Source organism: Amphiura filiformis, chromosome 16 (genome assembly GCF_039555335.1).
Source record: "Amphiura filiformis chromosome 16, Afil_fr2py, whole genome shotgun sequence".
In the NCBI taxonomy this organism is placed as follows: Eukaryota; Metazoa; Echinodermata; class Ophiuroidea; order Amphilepidida; family Amphiuridae; genus Amphiura; species Amphiura filiformis.
In genome coordinates this window covers 22,139,915-22,159,204 of record NC_092643.1, presented here as the reverse complement: position 1 = coordinate 22,159,204, position 19,290 = coordinate 22,139,915, and the positions used below count along the sequence as shown (strand labels likewise).

General features: G+C 34.5%; 1 protein-coding gene across 1 annotated transcript in view; it reads right to left on the bottom strand.

Annotated features, from left to right (window-relative positions):
* LOC140135728 (probable G-protein coupled receptor CG31760) overlaps positions 1-19,290 on the bottom strand; it is a 204,882-nt gene that overhangs the window by 40,135 nt on the left and 145,457 nt on the right. The window contains exons 6-7 of the mRNA XM_072157329.1: positions 17,051-17,160; positions 15,222-15,436 (exon numbers count right to left, since the gene is read on the bottom strand). Of these exons, the coding sequence (XP_072013430.1) occupies positions 15,222-15,436; positions 17,051-17,160 (325 nt within the window). The remainder of the gene's footprint in view (positions 1-15,221; positions 15,437-17,050; positions 17,161-19,290) is intronic.

Here is a 19,290-nt window from a genome sequence, read left to right as displayed (position 1 = left end):
ATGATCAGCAAATGTGTGGGAAGTTGAATTCTGTTAATTCTCAGATACTGGTAATAATAATTTCATTTTCAGGGTGACAGTCATATATAGGGTTTGAACATAAATAATTATCAATGTTTGTGTCAAGGACGCTGCAAAATTCAAGAAAATTTAAATGATGTTTAAAATGTTTCTGATAGTTCTGTCATAGACGCTATTTTATTTCATCGATTCATTGCTAAGATTAAACCCGCATGATGATATAAAAATAGATTCAAGTTCTTCACATCAGCAAATGTTGTGAGGCTAAAACCGATAAGCTTACTAAAATTATATATTTCGCTTTTCTGCGTTTTTGGTGTTAAAGGCAAATCGTCTCCGGCTGCATTGTAATTGGATTTTGCATTTTTTTATATCACCCCTAGTACGTATAGAATCTATTGGAACATTTTTATTGACATCTTTGTATATTGATAATGGCATCATAGTATTACAACTGAATTTGATAATTTTAAAGACTATATTAGACACCCTGATATTTCACATTAGCCGACTTCTTCCTGCACAAAAGGCATTTCGTAAGCAAGAATGAGTACCTAAAACGCCTTTTAAGTTTAAAGAATGACAGTGCGAAGTGAATTGATTGGAATATTTTGGGATTCTCGAACCGAATCGTCTGTTACCTGGTTACCGTGTTTTGCATTGTATGCGCTGTGATCTGTTGAAATGGTACATTACAAAAGCCGTTTGTATGTATATATATTTGTATTTAGAACATCGACCCAGAAAACCGAAGGAATCAGGTGTACGTTGTATCAATTAATTTGTTATTTTAGACCTAGTGTAGTAACACCTCTACGTCTACTTCCACTGGCAACGCAAGAATGAATTAAGAGCAGACAGTAACCTGTACATAATGGCACTATGTGTATTATATTGCTACATTAGTGGAGCCAATGTTTTTTTCCATGACTTATTTTATTCCTAGCAATGAGAGGAACAATTTTAGGTTTATTACAACACAAATTTTACATTTTGGTCCCATTATGACCTTCGACCCCTCGCGGGAAGCATTACATAGGGGTATAGAAAAAATCGAACCAATTCTATTTTTTTCATTTTAGGTGTATTGATGCAAAAAATTATTGGTTCTACTCATGCAGCAAAACAATTATCATCGTATAGCGCCATGAAATATTACGTAAAAATCGTAATTATATGAAAAACCCGTCTCAAGGTCAATCATATCTTAACTTTAACGGTTCAAAAATATACTGTCATTACCTTGTTACTTCATGTATTACAAGTCTTAAAGCAATATTATAACATTTTCAAACAAAATAGGTTAGCATTTCTTTGCCATAAAATGTTAGCTTTTACTGTCAGATATATCCCTTTTATTTTTGAGCCGAACAACTACGGCAAAGCAAAGAAAATTGGAATTTACTACCAGCGCACATGTCGCCAATACGTACCACTTCTTCGGTCATGTTGTGGTACGACCCTTTGTTGTGTATATCACCGTCCCGCACGCCGTGTACGTACTGTGTGTTATAAACATCGTGTATGCGTTCGACTAATAATTCCATCGTAATAATAAAGCGCCGGAATCCGCGTTTTATTCAAAATCTCGCATTTTGACAAAACTACAGCACCTAGAGTCTTGATTTTTGCAGGGTATATTGGTTTAATAAAGTACAATTTAATCGTGTAAAAAAGGGAATTTTAAAAATTCAGTGAGGGCGTTTTTCTCAGCAAATGTTATAATATGGCTTTAATTATATCTCACAGTTGATAGGTAAGACTGATCTGACTATCTATCGGATGAATTTTATTATTTTATTGAGTCGACTTTTACGTTGCTGTGGTCAGTAAATCAATAGTAATTACATTGTTACGGGTCCAGTCGTTAATATTACGGCTATCAGTTCAGATGAGCTCGTGTTGATTATTAATCGTTGGCTTGGTACAACAACCGGTCAACATGGTTTGAATCTCACGCTCACATTTCAGAAGCAGCCGCTGATAGCTTTTGTTTATTCCACATCGCACCTCTTAATATATTTAGATTCAGTAAACGGAAAAAAACTATCGACTCTGTATTAGTCTTACAAAATTAAACTATTTTCGTGCCAAACATTATTTTGTAAATTGTTTCTTTCTTATGTTTCAAAGTAGATATGACATTGTTTAATATAATTGGAGTAATGGCTGCGGGTATTAAACAGCACTGGGAAAGTCCGTAGTTAAGAAACAAACAGGCTTACGTTGACTCGTCATGTCTGATTTACCTGAATCGGGCTTCTCACGTTAATTTATTTGAAACTCGAGGCTCTGGTAAGTCATTACATTTGGTGTGTGCAAATGTGGAGCTACATTGGCACACTTGCACAGATACACACTGTGATGAAGATGCTAGATATACCTACAGTACTACTCTTGTAGGTAATATGGCACCTCTAGCTAGAGAATTGCAACCCGTACTTTGATTGCAACGCAAACTGATCAGCAATCCTGCCGCGTAGTAGATCTATACAAAACCTTGAAATTATATTTAAGCTGAGTGGAGGTTATATGTTCCCCTTGGTAATGCAAGCACTGGCAAAATACATATAAAGTCAAGTTCTTGAAGATTTGAGTCTGGTTGCTGTTTTTCATTACATATAATGTTAATCTTACGTACGTGTTTACGAAATAAATTTCAACTGTAACACGGAAGCTTAAATCATCCATTTCATTACCGTTTTCTTAATCAAGAGCAGCCACTATTTTACGTCATATATCACCGACTTTAAACAGCTTTTATTCTTTCTTATCGGGATAATTATCAAACATAGAAATAATCATTCCTTTCTGTTAAAAGATTAAGAGTTCAAAGTAAATCTCGCAGCCCAGATAAGATTAATTTTGGCAGATGATCAGGACTTTTTGCTCTGTTGCTGCTGCTGAGTTTCTTCTATAACGGACCTTTACCTATTTCTTTCTTGCTTACTGCACAATTCAGTGATACAGTGAAAATACAGTGATGACATATTTACAATTAATTCCATTCAAATAGTTAGATAAACTCAAATAACAGCACCGTGTACTCAATGTAAAAAACAGACCTCATTTTCTTTATAAATTACTTCTTTTATGTCTTCAGACTTAAAATCTTTTAGGCAAACCAACAGAGTGGGATTAAGCCAACAACAACCTGTCTCATTGATTTAATCTCGGCATCAGTTAATTTAATTTGTGTTTCATCGTTGAAATAAGTGTTGATTTGATAGATGTAGTGTGACATAGTCTCAGTATTTGGTAATTAATTGCACAGAAAAGTGCCCCGGTGGTTATATTCAGAAACACTCGTGATTAAAGGAGCATCTACCTTGTGTGAGGAACAGAAGTGTTCGTACACATTGGACTATTCCAGTTGAAATCCACACTACCCCTGTGGAAGATGTTGGAAATATATTTCAAATGTAAATGGTCATGGCTAATCATTTTAAAACCCATACTCCCTCTGTATAATGGCTTTACCTATATCTTCCACAACTGAAGTGAGTATTATTTTTCAAATGGAAGTTACCCAACTGTCTACTCCATTCGAAGCTCATATTCTATCTGTGGAAGACTTTAGCTAAATCTTCCACAGGGTAGTGTGGATTGTAAATGGAATATCCCATGACCATGGTTATTGTGACACCTTCAAACGAAGCAACCGATAAAAACCATTTTGTAAATAAAATTATTCTCGTTTGTTTATGACATAAATCAACTTTACTTCAATTGATTTTCGACGAATTGTCCATTTTTATTCCTTTGATTATATCTTTAATATACCGGACATTGTCGTTAGTTGACTCTAGCATAAGGTAATGTTATAATACAGTTTTTTCCAGACCTGTTTTTAGCAGTTGTGTATTTATTGTCGTAGCTTAATGACTCAGTCACCCACCTTTGTTTGTTGGACCTGAGGATCACATCAGACATACCAAGCTGCATTCTGAATACGAGGAATGTCCTTCTGATATCAAATTATTTTTTAATTTACGATATAATGCAAATATATTTGGAAAATATGATAACATACATTATCATGTGATATGTTGTGCAATGATATACTCATGGTATGATTGGTTATAGAAATTAAAACTGAATTATATTATAATGTTATTATATAATAGGCTATTCGATAGTAATTGATGCAAGATGATGCAAGTATAAGATGTAATAAAGGCGTTTGCCAACCAGTATGGAAAAATAGAAAAATAAAACGAATTACGGTAAAATATTTGTTTCCTTGACAGTTTAATTCCATCGCTTTGTTATTACATGTCTATAAGTTGACAACACCAGCCAGACATTATATGTCTTTACTTCCAAACATGTTAAGATGTTGACATTGGGCGAATGTTTTGGCATTTGAACAGCCATTAATGTTTTCAGTGCTGGTGTATATTATATTAGATGTCGCCAGACAGACTGCGAATGTTTTTGCTTCGCGTACTTGCTTTCCTAAGAAAGTAAATGAAAATAACGGATTCGTATACACGGGCTGTGAATAAGCAGATGTAATCGTTAGAATAATACGTCCATGACGAAACCAAATATGGAGATATTTCTCCAAATTAACTAAATAGGTTATGTTACGCGTTTGTGGCAATACACTGAAGGTAAAGAATGAGGTATGATGGAGACAATCAAGTCCATGTTGAGGTTTGTAACCTGACAGAAGAAGACAAAAATATTTACTCTTTTAATCAATTTAAATGACAGTCATTTTGACACATAGAGAAATCGGTATTGGACGACGAGAAATATTCCCGTCGGAGGATAAAGATAAAGAACTGCACTTTGAATTATCGTTTGATATTATTTGGTGTCAGACCACCTCCATTATATGAAAACATATAAAAAGAAAGCAGGAGATTTACCAAAAAATAGCAAACATTGCCTTAATACTCAAAGAAGCTACCGAGCAGTAATTATTTTTCGAGACAAAAATCTATAATGTTGAAAATAAGAAACATTTTGTCATTGTTGTGAGCACCACATTAAATTGATCTGCTGTTGGAATTTGTGTGTGTGTATGTGTTGGGGGTGGGGGTGTGTGTTAGGGATGGGGTGTGTTGTGGAATCATGTTCCGGATTTGGAACTTTATTATAAAATCACGAACAGTTACACGAAAGACGCCGAATTAAGCTATTTCGCTAGTATTTAGACAAACATTGCGCATATGGTCAATTCCAGCCAAAGCGGGCCAAAATTCTCTCTGGGGGCCATTTTGAAAATGTTTTCCTTTTCAATTCTAGACTTATCAAATGAGACGATCATGTCTAGTGAATTATCAGGTGGAAGTGCCATCGGATTGAAAAATAACTTTTCTTGCTAGACCAAATAAAGTGTTAAATGCGCATATGCATGTTACCCACGAATTCAAGCATTTATCACCTGTTGTACGCCATAAAATTTCACTTTCTTTAATATCTTTCAATATTTTATGTGTGACTCATATACACTAGAAATCGGTAAAGACTTTGAACGTAAAATAGAATTTTATTACATATATCTACAAAGAAATATTTTGGTTATTACAAATTTTAAGAAAGAACCAGGTGTACAGTTAAGACTGTGTCAATTCTTCGAACTCTTTCCAAAGTGGCTGTCATTTAACATTACTGTATTATTTAGAAAGATTAGAATAAATGCTTCATATAAATATAAAGTTAGATTGTGTATCTCGTCGCAGGATGAGGATCTCGGATGGATTCGTGGGTAACAGCGTCTGGAAAATAGCAATTCCTATTATTTTTTAAAAATAAAAATAAAAAATACTTTTCCGTATGTCAATAATTCAGGCTGCAATGGCACTAAAATGAATTTTAATCAAAATACAGACTACATGGAATATTTAGAATGGATCATTATGGCATTTTGGGTATAAAAATTTTGAGAATAATGAAGTTGCCAAATTCAAATAGACAGAGCAAACAGTTTTATATTATTATTTTAGTAAAATCATTCCATATTTTCATGCAGCAATATTCTATTAACTCGTGTTTGACAGTTCCTATGAACTAAAACACTATCAATACATTGTTAACTGTAATTTAAGTAGGGATTCGTGGGTAACCAAAATGTTCGTGGGTAACACATATTTGAAGGTATGTATTGGTAAGCGGCAAAATAGAAAATATTACAGAAGGTTGGAAACCACCATGCGGTTATTCCTCCATTGTGTTTCAATGATTCCAGTTTCTCTAACCAATTGCATTTACCCAAAAAATGGTAATTTAGGATAATCAATCAAAACTTCATGATGCAGCTTCAGTATACCTTCAAGAGGACGCTATTAAACAGGACTGTTTTGGAACCTATTTCGCATGTTTTCAAAATGTTCAGATGCATAAGAAACATATAATTTACGAGTAAATCCTTGGATTCGTGGGTAACGCCGAATTCGTGGGTAAAGCTATAAGTACTATAGTACCGTTTGGGGTTTGCGTTTCTTAGGTGTATAAACTGTAAGTACTGTCAAAATTATAGCATACCCATGGCTTGAATATGTGCTGATTTAAACTTAAAATAAACAATCTCCTTATTTTTCAAGGTTAGCATCTATTCGGGATTCGTGGGTAACAAAAGTTTAAACCGTCGTAGATTCTTTTTTAAAGCGGTGAACGTATTTTTACGATTTACAATTTTAAGCGCTTGTCAAACTAAATTCAGTGTCCAAAGTCATTAAATGTTAATTTAAGTTATGGCAATTATATTTGCTGGACTCGTGGGTAACAGTTGATACGTGGGTAACGTCAAATTTGATTTTATGGAATTTTATGGGTAAAACGTATTTGCATAAAATAATCACTTGGACCTCAGAATTATAGAACGAAACTTCGTTTCATGATATAGTCATTTATGGCATATTCACTTAACATTTTTCAGAACGATCATTTTATTTTTGATACGCGGGTAACAAAATTATTAGCCAAATTGACTTAATGGCCTCTAGAGTCCACAAACTTTGGTGGAATTCAATCGTTTTACATATGATGAGAGATCATGCAAACGTCTTTCTAACGGTAATAATTTCATTTTGATTGAAGGACATTCAATGACATATATGGTGCTTTATCTTTGAATTCGTGGGTAACGCCAATTCATTTAAGCTATCATAACTTGTCCCCTGGTATGACTTGCTAGTAAAGGCCTATATGCACAAAGAGAGCACATTGGACGTGACATGATATGCTCCATCAATAACGTGATTTCCTTTATTAATGACATTTTAAAGTGGAAAGTTAACATAGAGAGAATTTTGTCCGCTTTCGCTGGAATTGACCATATATACAAAACTGGACTTTGACCAAAATTGAGGGCGTCATTTTTGTGAAATCTCATGATGCCCTTGGCTACATAGGTTGTGGTGTGTGTTTGTGGCAATACACCCCGTGTTGAAAAAGATGTGTGATAGAGACAATCAAGTCCAATTTCAGGTCTGTAACCTACTAATATTGAAGCAAACAAATGTTATTTTTTAATCACGGTCACAGCCAGGAACACGGTCAGACGAGCGCGTTACGAAAATCGGTATTATTATGAACATTATCATGATAACTAAGTTCTACAAATATGACGTTACTTACGTAAAGTGGATTTCTTTATAGATTTATTTTTTTGGGTGTACATTATCGAGGGACGTCTCGGTACATAACAACGGTCGTTGCCCTTAGCTTAATTGCACTTTACTGTGATTCACAAGTGTGACTTTAGAATAGCAACTGTGAGATAACTTGGAGAGACGTTGATTCCTATTTACCTTGATATGCTAGATCAGAAATATTAATTTAGAAGAAATCATTCAAAAGGTTGCGTATTTAAAAAAAGATAGATGTGAGAGAAACACAATTTGAATACTAGATATTAGAAATGGAATATGGTGACATATCTTGTGATATCATTTCTTGCACAACCACAAATGTTTTTATTATTGTTGCATTTTATGTATTTTCCAGATACAATGAATGTTAATGCTGCATAGTTATTCTAAATTTGCATTAAATGCATATGTATGAATATATGATTCTTGACAATTTGGCACGATACTTGATATAAGTGAAGTAGCATTCTCCTATTTGTGTAAAACTAACAAATGAAATACCTACTCATATAAAATAAGCTAGCTGCTAGCTATTGGAGCTTTCATAAAGTGAATTCACCATTATCTGAGATTGTCAATTTCTATTGAAGGCATGAAACAATCGTCGTTTAACTGTCATTGTTATGATGTGACAACTTTTAAAAGGTTTATACACTGTAAAATATTTTACTCAACACTGAGTAAAAAGGTCACAGCTCAACAGTTGAGTAAAAAATTACTTAATATTGAGCTCTTATAGGTCACAACTCAACAAATGAGTAAAAAATTACTCAATGTTGAGTAATTTTTACTCAACAGTTAAGTTGTGACCTATAATGAGCTCAATGTTGAGTAATTTTTATTCAACTGTTTAGCTGTGACCTTTTTACTCAGTGTTGAGTAAAATATTTTTACAGTGTAGTTAATATTCAACATTGACCCTATTAAGTAATTATCAAACCTCGTGTCAAGAACGCTGCCACACTTAAGTAAGTTTAAATGATGTAAAATGTTTCTGATAGCTCTGCCTGTCGTTCTGTCGCAGATATTTCTTTATTCTTTATATCATTGATCATGGCTAACACTGGCTAAGATAAAACGATACATAAAGTCAAGTTTTTGACATTCAGCAAATGTTCTGATCTGAATATCAATAAGCGTGTTTAGCTTGAAACTGTGCAATAGGCAAAAACCGATAAGTTTACTAAAATTATACATTTCGGTTTCATGCGGTTTTGGCGTTAAAGGCAAATCGTCTCCGACTGCATTATAATTGGATTTTGCATTTCTTATATCACTCCTAGTATTGAACCTTTTGAAACATTTTCATTGACATCATTGTGTATTGATCATAGCTGTCTGGTACCATCATGGCAGGTATACCACTGAATTTAGTACTTTTAAGGACTATATTAGACACTCTGACATGCCTGACATTTCACATTTTGCTGAATTCTTCTTGTACAAAAGGCAATTCGTAAGCGAAAATAAGTACCTAAAACGTCTTTATAAGTTTGAATAAAGAAAGCGCGAATGGAATTGAATAGAATACGTCGTGCCGTAATTCTCAAATCTGTTGTTGTCTGTTGCCGTTGTATTTTTTCCATCCTTGTTTTTATTTTATTTTAAAATGACGTATTACAAAAGTCTCTGTATGTATGTATATGCATTTAGAACATGGACCCAGACAACCGACAGATTCAGGTGTCATTTATTTTAGGCCTGGAGAAGTAACAACGCTTAGAATGAATCAAAATCAGACGAGTAATTGCGCGAACACGCATTGAGGAATTGAAAGCTCACATATTTCGTTTGAACACGTAGATAATCTGAAACTCAGCAAGCCAAAATGAATCTTGAGTCCGACATATTACAAATCATTCAAATGAATGTGGGCTGAATCCTAAATATAGCTAACTCAAGGTCAACCAATCTAACTTAAACCTAAGGTTCTAAAATATATTGTCAAAAAGCTGTTATTTCAATCATTTATTACAAGTCTAATAATATACTCACAGGTAAAGGTATGACTATATCTGGCTAACCTGTCTGACCATTTTTTCATAAACTTAATTATAGTAGAAAGATGAAATGTGACTTTTATTGCGTTGACATTTAAGTTGTTGTAATCAGCAGATTAAAAGATACAACGTAATTACATTCTTACGGGTCCAGTCCGTTAATATTACAGCTCTCAGTTCAGATGAGCTCGTGTTGATTATTAATCGCGGGCTTGATCCAATCACTGGTCAACATGGTTTGAATCTAACTCTCACGTTTCAATAACGACAGCTGATAGCTTGTCTTTATTCCACCCCACATCTCTTAATATATTCAATAGTCTGAAAATCGGTAAAAAGCTATCCACTTTGAATTAGTCTTTCATAAGACAATTACTATTTTTGTGCCAAACATTATTTCGCAAGTTGTTTCTTTCTTATTTTTCAAAGCAGATGTGACATTTTTAAATTAGTAGCAATGGCTGCGGGTAAAAACAAAGGTAAATCCTTGGTTGTGGACGTCACGTGCATACGTTGAACTCATCATGTCTGATTTACTTGAATCCGGCTTCGCACGTTAATTTATTTGAAACTCTAGGCTCTGGTAAATTATTACCTTTAGTGTGTGCAAATTTAGAGCTATATTGACACACTCGCACTGATACACACTGTGATGTAGATGCGAGAGATGTCTTTAGTACTACTCTGGTAGGTAATACTACTCTTGTAAGTAATATATCACCCCAATCTTGAGAATTTCAACCCGTGCTCTGATTACAACGGAAAGAGATCAGCAATCCTGCCGCGCAGTAGATTTATACGAAACTTAAAAATTATCTCCAAGCTGAGTGAAGCTAATTTTTAAAGAGTTTTGCAGCCACCGGCAAAACACATATTAAGTCAAGTTATTGTAGTTTTGAGTCTGATTTATGTCAACTTGGCAAAATATCGGAAGCTTAAACCATCCATTTTATTATTTCTTTCTGAACAGAATCTTTAAAACGTCAAAAGAACAGCAACTATTTTACGTCATAAATCGCCGCCTTTAAACAGCTTATCTGGATAATTATCAAACATAGACCTCAGTGCTGATGGATTATGAGTTCAAAGTAAAATCCCGCGGCTCAGCTAAAACTGATCTTGGTAGATCATCTGGTTTTATTCTCTATTGTGACTTAAGTTGTTGTGTTTCTTCAGTGACGCGACTAACTTCTTGTGCTTTATTGTTCCTTGCATTTAATTAGTTATATGCGCTTGAATAAAAGCACAGTAACTTTGTGTATTCAGTATAAATGATACATACCATGCGTGGGCGTGTTTTTAACAAATTACCTCTTTTATTATATATTTTAAACTTAAGATTCATTTAGGAAAACCAACATTAGAGTGGGATTAAGGCAATAACAACCTGTCTCATTGATTTAATCTCGGCATCAGTTAATTTAATTTGTGTTTCATCGTTGAAATAAGTGTTGATTTGATAGATGTAGTGTGACATAGTCTCAGTATTTGGTAATTAATTGCACAGAAAAATGCCTTGGTGGTTATATTCTGAAGCTCTTTTGGTTAAAGGAGCATCTACCTTGTAAAGGGGTGAAAAGGATCAGAAGCTATAACACACTAGCCATATATTATATGTGACCCGTTCTGACAAAACCAGGAACAAGTCTCATTTTCATGATATGTCATGATTTGAATAAAAAATGTAAGCACGGGACAATAAGCTTCAAAAGGATACCAAAATTATATACATAGCATCAATACTTTTCAAGATATAGATTATTTTTGTAAATAATATCTTGATATTTTTGTCGAATGGCTATTCGAGTAATGGGCTCATTAGTTTCCTGCTTTACACAGGATTGAAAAGTGATTATCATAGTTTAACTGCCAATTATTGATTAAATAAACCTCTTGTAAACAAGTGTTTTCAAGGATTTGAAAGTCCACTCAGTCCCAAGGTCAAATACCATGAAATAAAGAATTACAAAATTTGATTTTTTTTATGGGAATGTCATCTTTAAAGGCCTGTAACTCATAAACATGCCTGGCGACTTGTTCCGGGTTTTGTTGGAGCTGGTAACATATGTCTTTACTTTCAAACGCGTAAAAATGTTGACTTTGGGCGAATGTTTGGCAATTGAAAATCATATGAGTGCTGCTGTATATTATACTATATAGATGTCGCCAGATAAACTGTGAATGTTTTTGTTCCTTATGCCATGCCCGTTTCTTCAGAAAGTAAATGAGAATCACGGAGTCGTAGACACGACTGTGAATAAGTAGATGAAATAGTTAAAATAACACGGCATTGCCCGAACTAAATACAGTAGTTATTTCTCTAAATTAACTAAGTAGCCCAGCAAACACAAAACGTTTTCGACATCATTCGCAAAAGGTTATAAAAGGTTGCCAGAAAACGTTTAAATGTCGGGTTATATAAAGGGTATATTAAGGGTATAAAACGTTTTCATAACATTAAAAATCATTTTTTGATAATCTACTGCTCAGCAAACAAAAAATGTTTTACAGATAACGTTTAACTGTCGGGTTATATAAAGGGTATAAGAACGTTTTAATAACATTTCAAAAACATTTTTGAAAACTTGTTACAAAACATTCTAAACAGAATGTTATTTTGGGGTTGAAATAATATTTTGCGAAAAACGTTTTCATGACCTTTATATGTTATTAAAACGTTTTGAAAAAAACATTTTAAGAACATTTTTGTGCTTGCAGGGTTCAAATATTTTAACATAATGTTATTTAAGTGTTGACAAAATATTTGGCAAAAAATGTTTGCAAAAATAGTTTACAATAACATTTTTGAAAACATTTTAAAAATATGTTTGTAGTGTGTTTTCATACAAAACGTCTTAAAACGTTTTCATGACCATTATATAACCCGACATTTTAATGTTATTAAAACATTTTTATCTAAACCAAAAGCCCAAATATAACCTATTAAAAACGTTTTTAAAACGTTTTTGTGTTTGCTGGGAGGTTATATGTGGGGTTATATGCGTTTGTGTAAATACACTAAGGTTCTGGAACGAGATGTGATATAGACAATCATGTCCATGTTGAGGTTTTTAACCTCAGAAGCAGGCAAAAATATTTTCTCGTTTAATCATTTTGAAAGACGATGTTAGACGGTATCAGACGACGAGGAAGATTTCTGTTGGAGGATAGGGCTTACAACATGTTCAAAGAGGAACTGTACATTGGAATGATCGTTTGCAGTAACTTTTTGAAAAAAGGATTCTAGGGATAAGTTCGCATATTAAAACAGAGAAAATCGATACATGAAACGTGTGTGTGAGAAATTAAACTTATTGTAAAGACAACTTTCAGGATAAATCATGATACAAGTTAAAATCAGAATTTGTAATATGTTATCAAAAACAACATTTTGAAAGTATTTAACAACGAAAAAAATTCAACGACGGTAACGTTTACAATATAATCACAAAGTTGAACAAAATAGACAATTTTGCTGCACAGTAGTCTCATGTTGTTCCGCCTTTGCATTCAAATATAATTTATATTAAGATCACCCGCTATGTAGAAGGTTACTTCGAGACTTACTGTCTACAAGCTGTTATGGCAGCGCGGAGGTGGTCACGTGCGTATTTATAAACATAGTCGATGCATTGTGTTAGATGTAACTTTTTTTGGAATGTTTATATCAATTGAGAGTTCATTAACTCTACATACAAATAGATTAACATATTCCTACTTCAGGTAATGGGTAACCTTACAATATACTGAAATCAGAACCTATATTATACCGCCTAAAATGCAGCACAATATACAGAGAATAAAACAGGGACGATTAGATGCTTGTGAAAGTAAGTGGGGTGGTGCACGTGACGTAAATACGCTCGTACATCATTGAAGCGATGTGACTGGTAACTAAGGTTAGTAACGTCACGTGTACACGGGTCATATCCATTCACAAGAATGACTAGGTATTGTATTTTTTTGTCCTGAATCAAAATGACGTCGCACGCATAAATTGTGCTTATTGATCAACAAGACTACGGAGGCAGCACATCTTAATAGCCGGTGATTGACACTCTGTTCTTAGCAAAACATCACAAGAAAATGAAATTCTAAACGTAGCTTTCAAATTAACTGAAGATTGGCCCGACTCAGCGCTCAACGTAAAATGTCATTGAACTGACTGACTTCTACACTATTTACGCAACACCCTGAATCAGCCTGCCGCGATTCATTTCAAGTACCTGGTAACTTTAAACCAACCATACCTGAACAGTGCACACTATTTGCTGGATTCTATTAATAAAATATATTTTACGACTTTACCACATTGACTGGCATTTTGAATTAAGGCAAAAAGAAATGTGACATTAAGATTGACACGGCGAATCTGTTCTCGTTATTTCCACCAATTAAGCTTCCCAAGAAAATACTAATTTAATTGACATTTTCATTTCTAAAACCTTGTTGGAAAAATGTTGAACTTGGAGTGTTTAGTAACGCGAAGGAGTCAAGTATTGGTTTCACTCATATTCAATTCACTCAGTTTACTAAATGAACTATAAAAGCAGCATTCTAACCGTAAGCTTTGAATAAAACGTAGTTTGTTCTTTTATCCTTTTTATCCAAATAAAAGAATATATAACTAGTATACTCTGTGGTGTTTAAATACCAATTGATTCACGCAAGTCACAACATGCCTAGTATATATAAGTATAATATACTATAAGTGGTTTTATCTTGGAAATGAAGTCACCCAGGCTGTGCCAAGAGATTAATAAAAATCACACGTACAGTATACACATACTGGTACTGGATTGGTACTGCACTGGTATTCCATTCCAGAGTAGCTACAAGGTAGCTAGGCAACAGTGTACCTCTGGGGTCGGCACTATTAGAAATATGGTAGTGTAACTTGACAAATGCCGCAAACTAAACATTATAAAAGATATACTGTTATTGATCTCTATTTAATTGATCTCCAATTAAACAACAACAGTACCACGGACAATCACGTACTTTCCTTTTCTTTTCCTTTGTGTTAAATCTCAAGGTCGTTTAGACTTGTTTTTATTGTCTATATAAAAAAAAAAAAAAAAAATAAATGTAGACATTTATATAGCGCTTTATGCCGTAAACAGCCTCTAAGCGCTTTACATTTATTCCGCCGTCATTAGAATATGTCGGAACCACGTTTGCAGCCTACAAGTGGCGCAGGGTCCATCAGTACAACGACTGTGACTACCCCTAACAGCTTCCCATTGCACCTGGGTGGGGTGAGGCAAGCGAGGCAAAGCGCCTTGCCCAAGGGCAATAACTATTGAGTGCTATATTCGAGGAATAATAATAATTGCTAATATGTCTACGATAAGTCCTTAAAGCCAGTTATTAACATTTGTTTTTATATACTAGGATCTTAAACAACTCATCTGCCAGAGCACAGTTCGTTAACCTCAATATGGTTGTACACTCGTAAGAAGATTTCGGAATATATTAGGTACAAATTCTCATCCTCCGTGACTTGCAGTCAACTTTTGAACCATTAATGTTGAACGGAGTTCATTGAACTGTGCGACTGGAATTGAGCCTATTTTTGTCATAATATAATACTTACCTATGTTGGCAGCATAATCCCACCAATCGTAGGAACATTGCTTGGCCTTAAGGCCGCTTAATGTTTTTGCTACAATTACTCTGGGCGGTGAAACTACAGCCCGTACTATAAGATAGAAGACAAACACAGCTATTATAAGGCCAAGTCGTTTGATGAGATCTATATCTGTTATACGAACTCTAGCGGCCGAACGTACGCGGAAGACAACAGAGATTCTGCAGATATAAAAAAAAAAAAAGGAGAAGAAAATGAGTAAAGGTATAATTTTTCCTGCGCTAATAAAAACATAATACTCAGGAAGAGATATTATAAACATGCAAATAAAAAAACTAATTTGCATAAACAAAATAAGTAGACAATAACACACGAACATTTGGAAATAGACTGACTGCAAAATGTTGAGAATTCTTGAATTTGGTACAATTCTAATTATTATGTCATTCACTCAACTTCCAAAGGAAATTACAGCAATGACTTAACGTTAACAACCCCAGCCAAAGCCAGAAACATTTCAATCACCCAAAATGTTAAAAAAACAAACAAATTGAACGAACGACAAATCCAACACTAGAACTTTAAAACGTTTCTGTCTATATGCACACATTGTAATTCAATGCATTTACCATGAATGCTTGTTGATGACGTTGAGCTCTCGTAATAATGCTCAAACAAATCTTTAACGAGATTTCCTGGTAAGGTTTGTTTATCTTTGAAGATGAAAATGCTGAAATAAGTGTTCTCTGTCTCAAATTCAGGACGTAATGTAAAGTCTGGTATTTTTGTGGTTGATTTCACTGATAGTTGCGACCTATTGTAACTCATCGTAACCCGAACATAGTGAATTGTGCTGGAGCAAGCACCAAGACGTATCTACTAATAACAAACATTGATTGTGACCGTTTGTCTGCAATACAAGTGGCACGACAGTATGAAAAAGCGCAAGTGCTGTTACGATGTATAGGATTTCTCGCAAAAATCGGGGCAACCTAATTCAACAGAAGCGGGCCACCAGGTTTGTAAAGAAATAATCCTGCCAACTAGCATTTTGTAAGCCTGGCTATCCAGGCTTGGGCTTTTTTTTAGAGCTTGGAACGCTCCATGGATTTCACATGGATTAGCATGTACATGTGTCTCTCACGGACCAACCTGGGTAAACAAACAAGCAGCTGCCATAGGCCCTACTGGTGCAGCAAGTATACAAGTGTTATTCCTTTAATCTTCATTCTTACTTGCGTCCGAAATCGGCAGACCACCGGACAGTCGCAAATGATAAAGTACCATGCCTTACCAATTAATCTATATTGATTACTGTCACACCAAAACGAACGAATGTAGTTATCTCCAGAAATATGCGCATTGCAGGATTAGATAATTTGAAACACTGTTGATATTGCATCTGTAATGTTTTCGCTTTTATATCTGAGAATGCACAGTTATAATTACTTGGAGACAGCCTGCATTATACATGAAGTCGTACCATATGAAATTGGGTGGAACCGTGAAAAAGGCGGGAAAAAAAGAACGTCTGCAATCCACCCCAGCTGTATAGCATTACTTTGTCATTGGGGTGTTCCTAATGACACACTCACGCAGTTGAACATTTATTCAAGCATAAAAATGTGCTGACAGTCTGTTTTCTGAGCCTGAACTCAATTGATTATAAAAGAACGCTCAAACTTGAAATTAAAGAAGACATAAGTAAGAAGAAAATGCACGAGGGAGGGTACATCTTACACAGGCCAGCACACTAGATAAACATATCCTAATAGCATATCCAGATAGATGAAGATTGATACGACATAAGGATAAGTTAGACGTGGTTCGCTTACCTCCAGGTTTTTAGAAGCAAAGCACCGAATAATGTAGCAAATCCTATTTCTTTAAACCATTGGACTAATGTACATGTGGCTACTGTCGGAACACCGTAACTTACAGGTACCTGCAAGAATACAAAAACAAGACATTTGTTTAGTTTTAAGTAAAATGAATCAACCAATTGGAGTAAGGATGAATGGGAGACGTCAAGTCTTTGTTGCTCTTGCTTTTTATTGTACTACATCAAGAATGCATATAATGTGGAAAGGTAGCTGAACTCCGAAGGTTATCAGTTCTTGATGTTTCCATTAAATTATACGTAGATTCTTCCATGTAATGTAAGATCGACATTTTTAATTCGTTTTTACGCACTTTCTGGATTTATCGGCCAATTTAGGAATTAGAACATGCACATACTAAAGTAATAGTATTTACATGTATTTATATTCGTAATACAGAATAACAGAATAACCAGCTTTCAATTTTATTTATTATCATGTATTTCTACCCAATGTTTTTTCTATCGGTGAATCAGAGAGGTCAACTCGTTGAGTAAGCAGTGTTGCGTGCGTATGCATTCGCCGGCGCTTTGACAGAACGGTCACAATTTGAAATTGCATCCAATGAAATTCGCACTAATGTTCTTGACTCACCGAGAGTAAGAATATTATAATAATTATTATTATTTGGGTGATTAGGTAATGAACATTTCATTCCCATGAAAACTTAATACTCATGTGACTATGTATTAGATAAAGGAGGGTGATAAACAGACCATATATATCAGAAATAATCTTGTGTCTTGTTCAGGTATGGCAAGGCGAGACCCCAAAGGTAATGTTGTTGTAATGGTTTATTCATTTTCAAAAAGACAAATTGGAAAAGCTGATGTATGATCTTGTAACAGTCTTAAAAGGGTTTCCCCAAAATAAAAACATCATAAATACATAATTGATTCCATTGATTCTATTCAATTTACTACATGTAGTGTTCCCATTCCACTCCATTCATTCTTAATACCCTTGTTATCAAATTAATAATGAATATATAAATAGTTTAAAGGTCAAGTTACCACAGACAAAACAAAACAGAAAAAATAAGTTCAATCTATGTCGCTAACAAAACTGTAAAGTAAATTCAATATATGAATTGCAAATTCAGCAGAATTCTCAAGCACTGCCACTTGTTAAACTAGATCAGCGACTTCGTAAACATCTTCAAGAATTACAAAAAAGATGAAACCAGAATTTCAGGTAATACGTGTCTCCCTCAGATGCGTATCGAATTATTTACTTATTTTCAAAAAGCATTTTGTTTCGTAAATTGCTCTGCGCGCTTTGTATACAATTTGATTTGCCAGGCACAATTGACGTTTTCTTGAACTTCATGAAAGCTGAGCACTTATACTATTTGTCTAGACTAGCTTTGAACATTCTTCTCTTTCTTTGAGGTAGAGGTCATTTGCACACTTCCAGGCACTGTGTTTGTCAAAATTGAATCATGTATTGATGAAAGGTTCCTGTTTACGTTTATGTCTGCTAACGCTCAAGTAAGCACTAATAGTGATATCGATCTAAACAATTGGAAGTAGCATTCTGAATTCGGCAGACTTCCTTGTACCTTCGGCATTATTTTTGTGAAGGGGCCTTAACGCGACCAGATACTGTGCTTGTCTTATTTTCTGATCAGTTCGGTTTAAAGCTGAAACCCAATTTTAACTGAAAAGTGTAATTACTACAAAACAAGAGCTAGATGGATTTTAAAACACGGTACGAACAACTTTGCTATTTCCATGTAGATCATGTAAATAGGCCATGAGAATGCCACGTCCGTACGAAGAGGTCCAGATCTTAACTACAGTTAACGCCATAATGTGTGATTTGCTCCATAGCGACGCCCTCAGTTTTTCTACATTCTACATTTTGCATGATTTTAATGCTCAGTGGTGGACTAAAATAATAAGTGATAAGCCCGAGGTGCTTTAATTACAATAAAATTTCAGTTTGTAACTTTGAGCAGTAAAACAGACTAGAAACGTGCAAAATCCAAATCACGTTAGTGACATTATTTCTGCTTGTGGCGTGTACTTGTTCCCATTACGCAGAATGAGCAGTATAAAGAGAAAAAAAAACCCATATCTTGATCGGCTATGTAAAATTCTAACTGCTCGGCTGCTCGGATTCGTTTAGATTTTAAAAGTGAAACAGCAAGTTTTGTGTAAGTATAGAGCCATATTGGAACACATCGCAGTCAG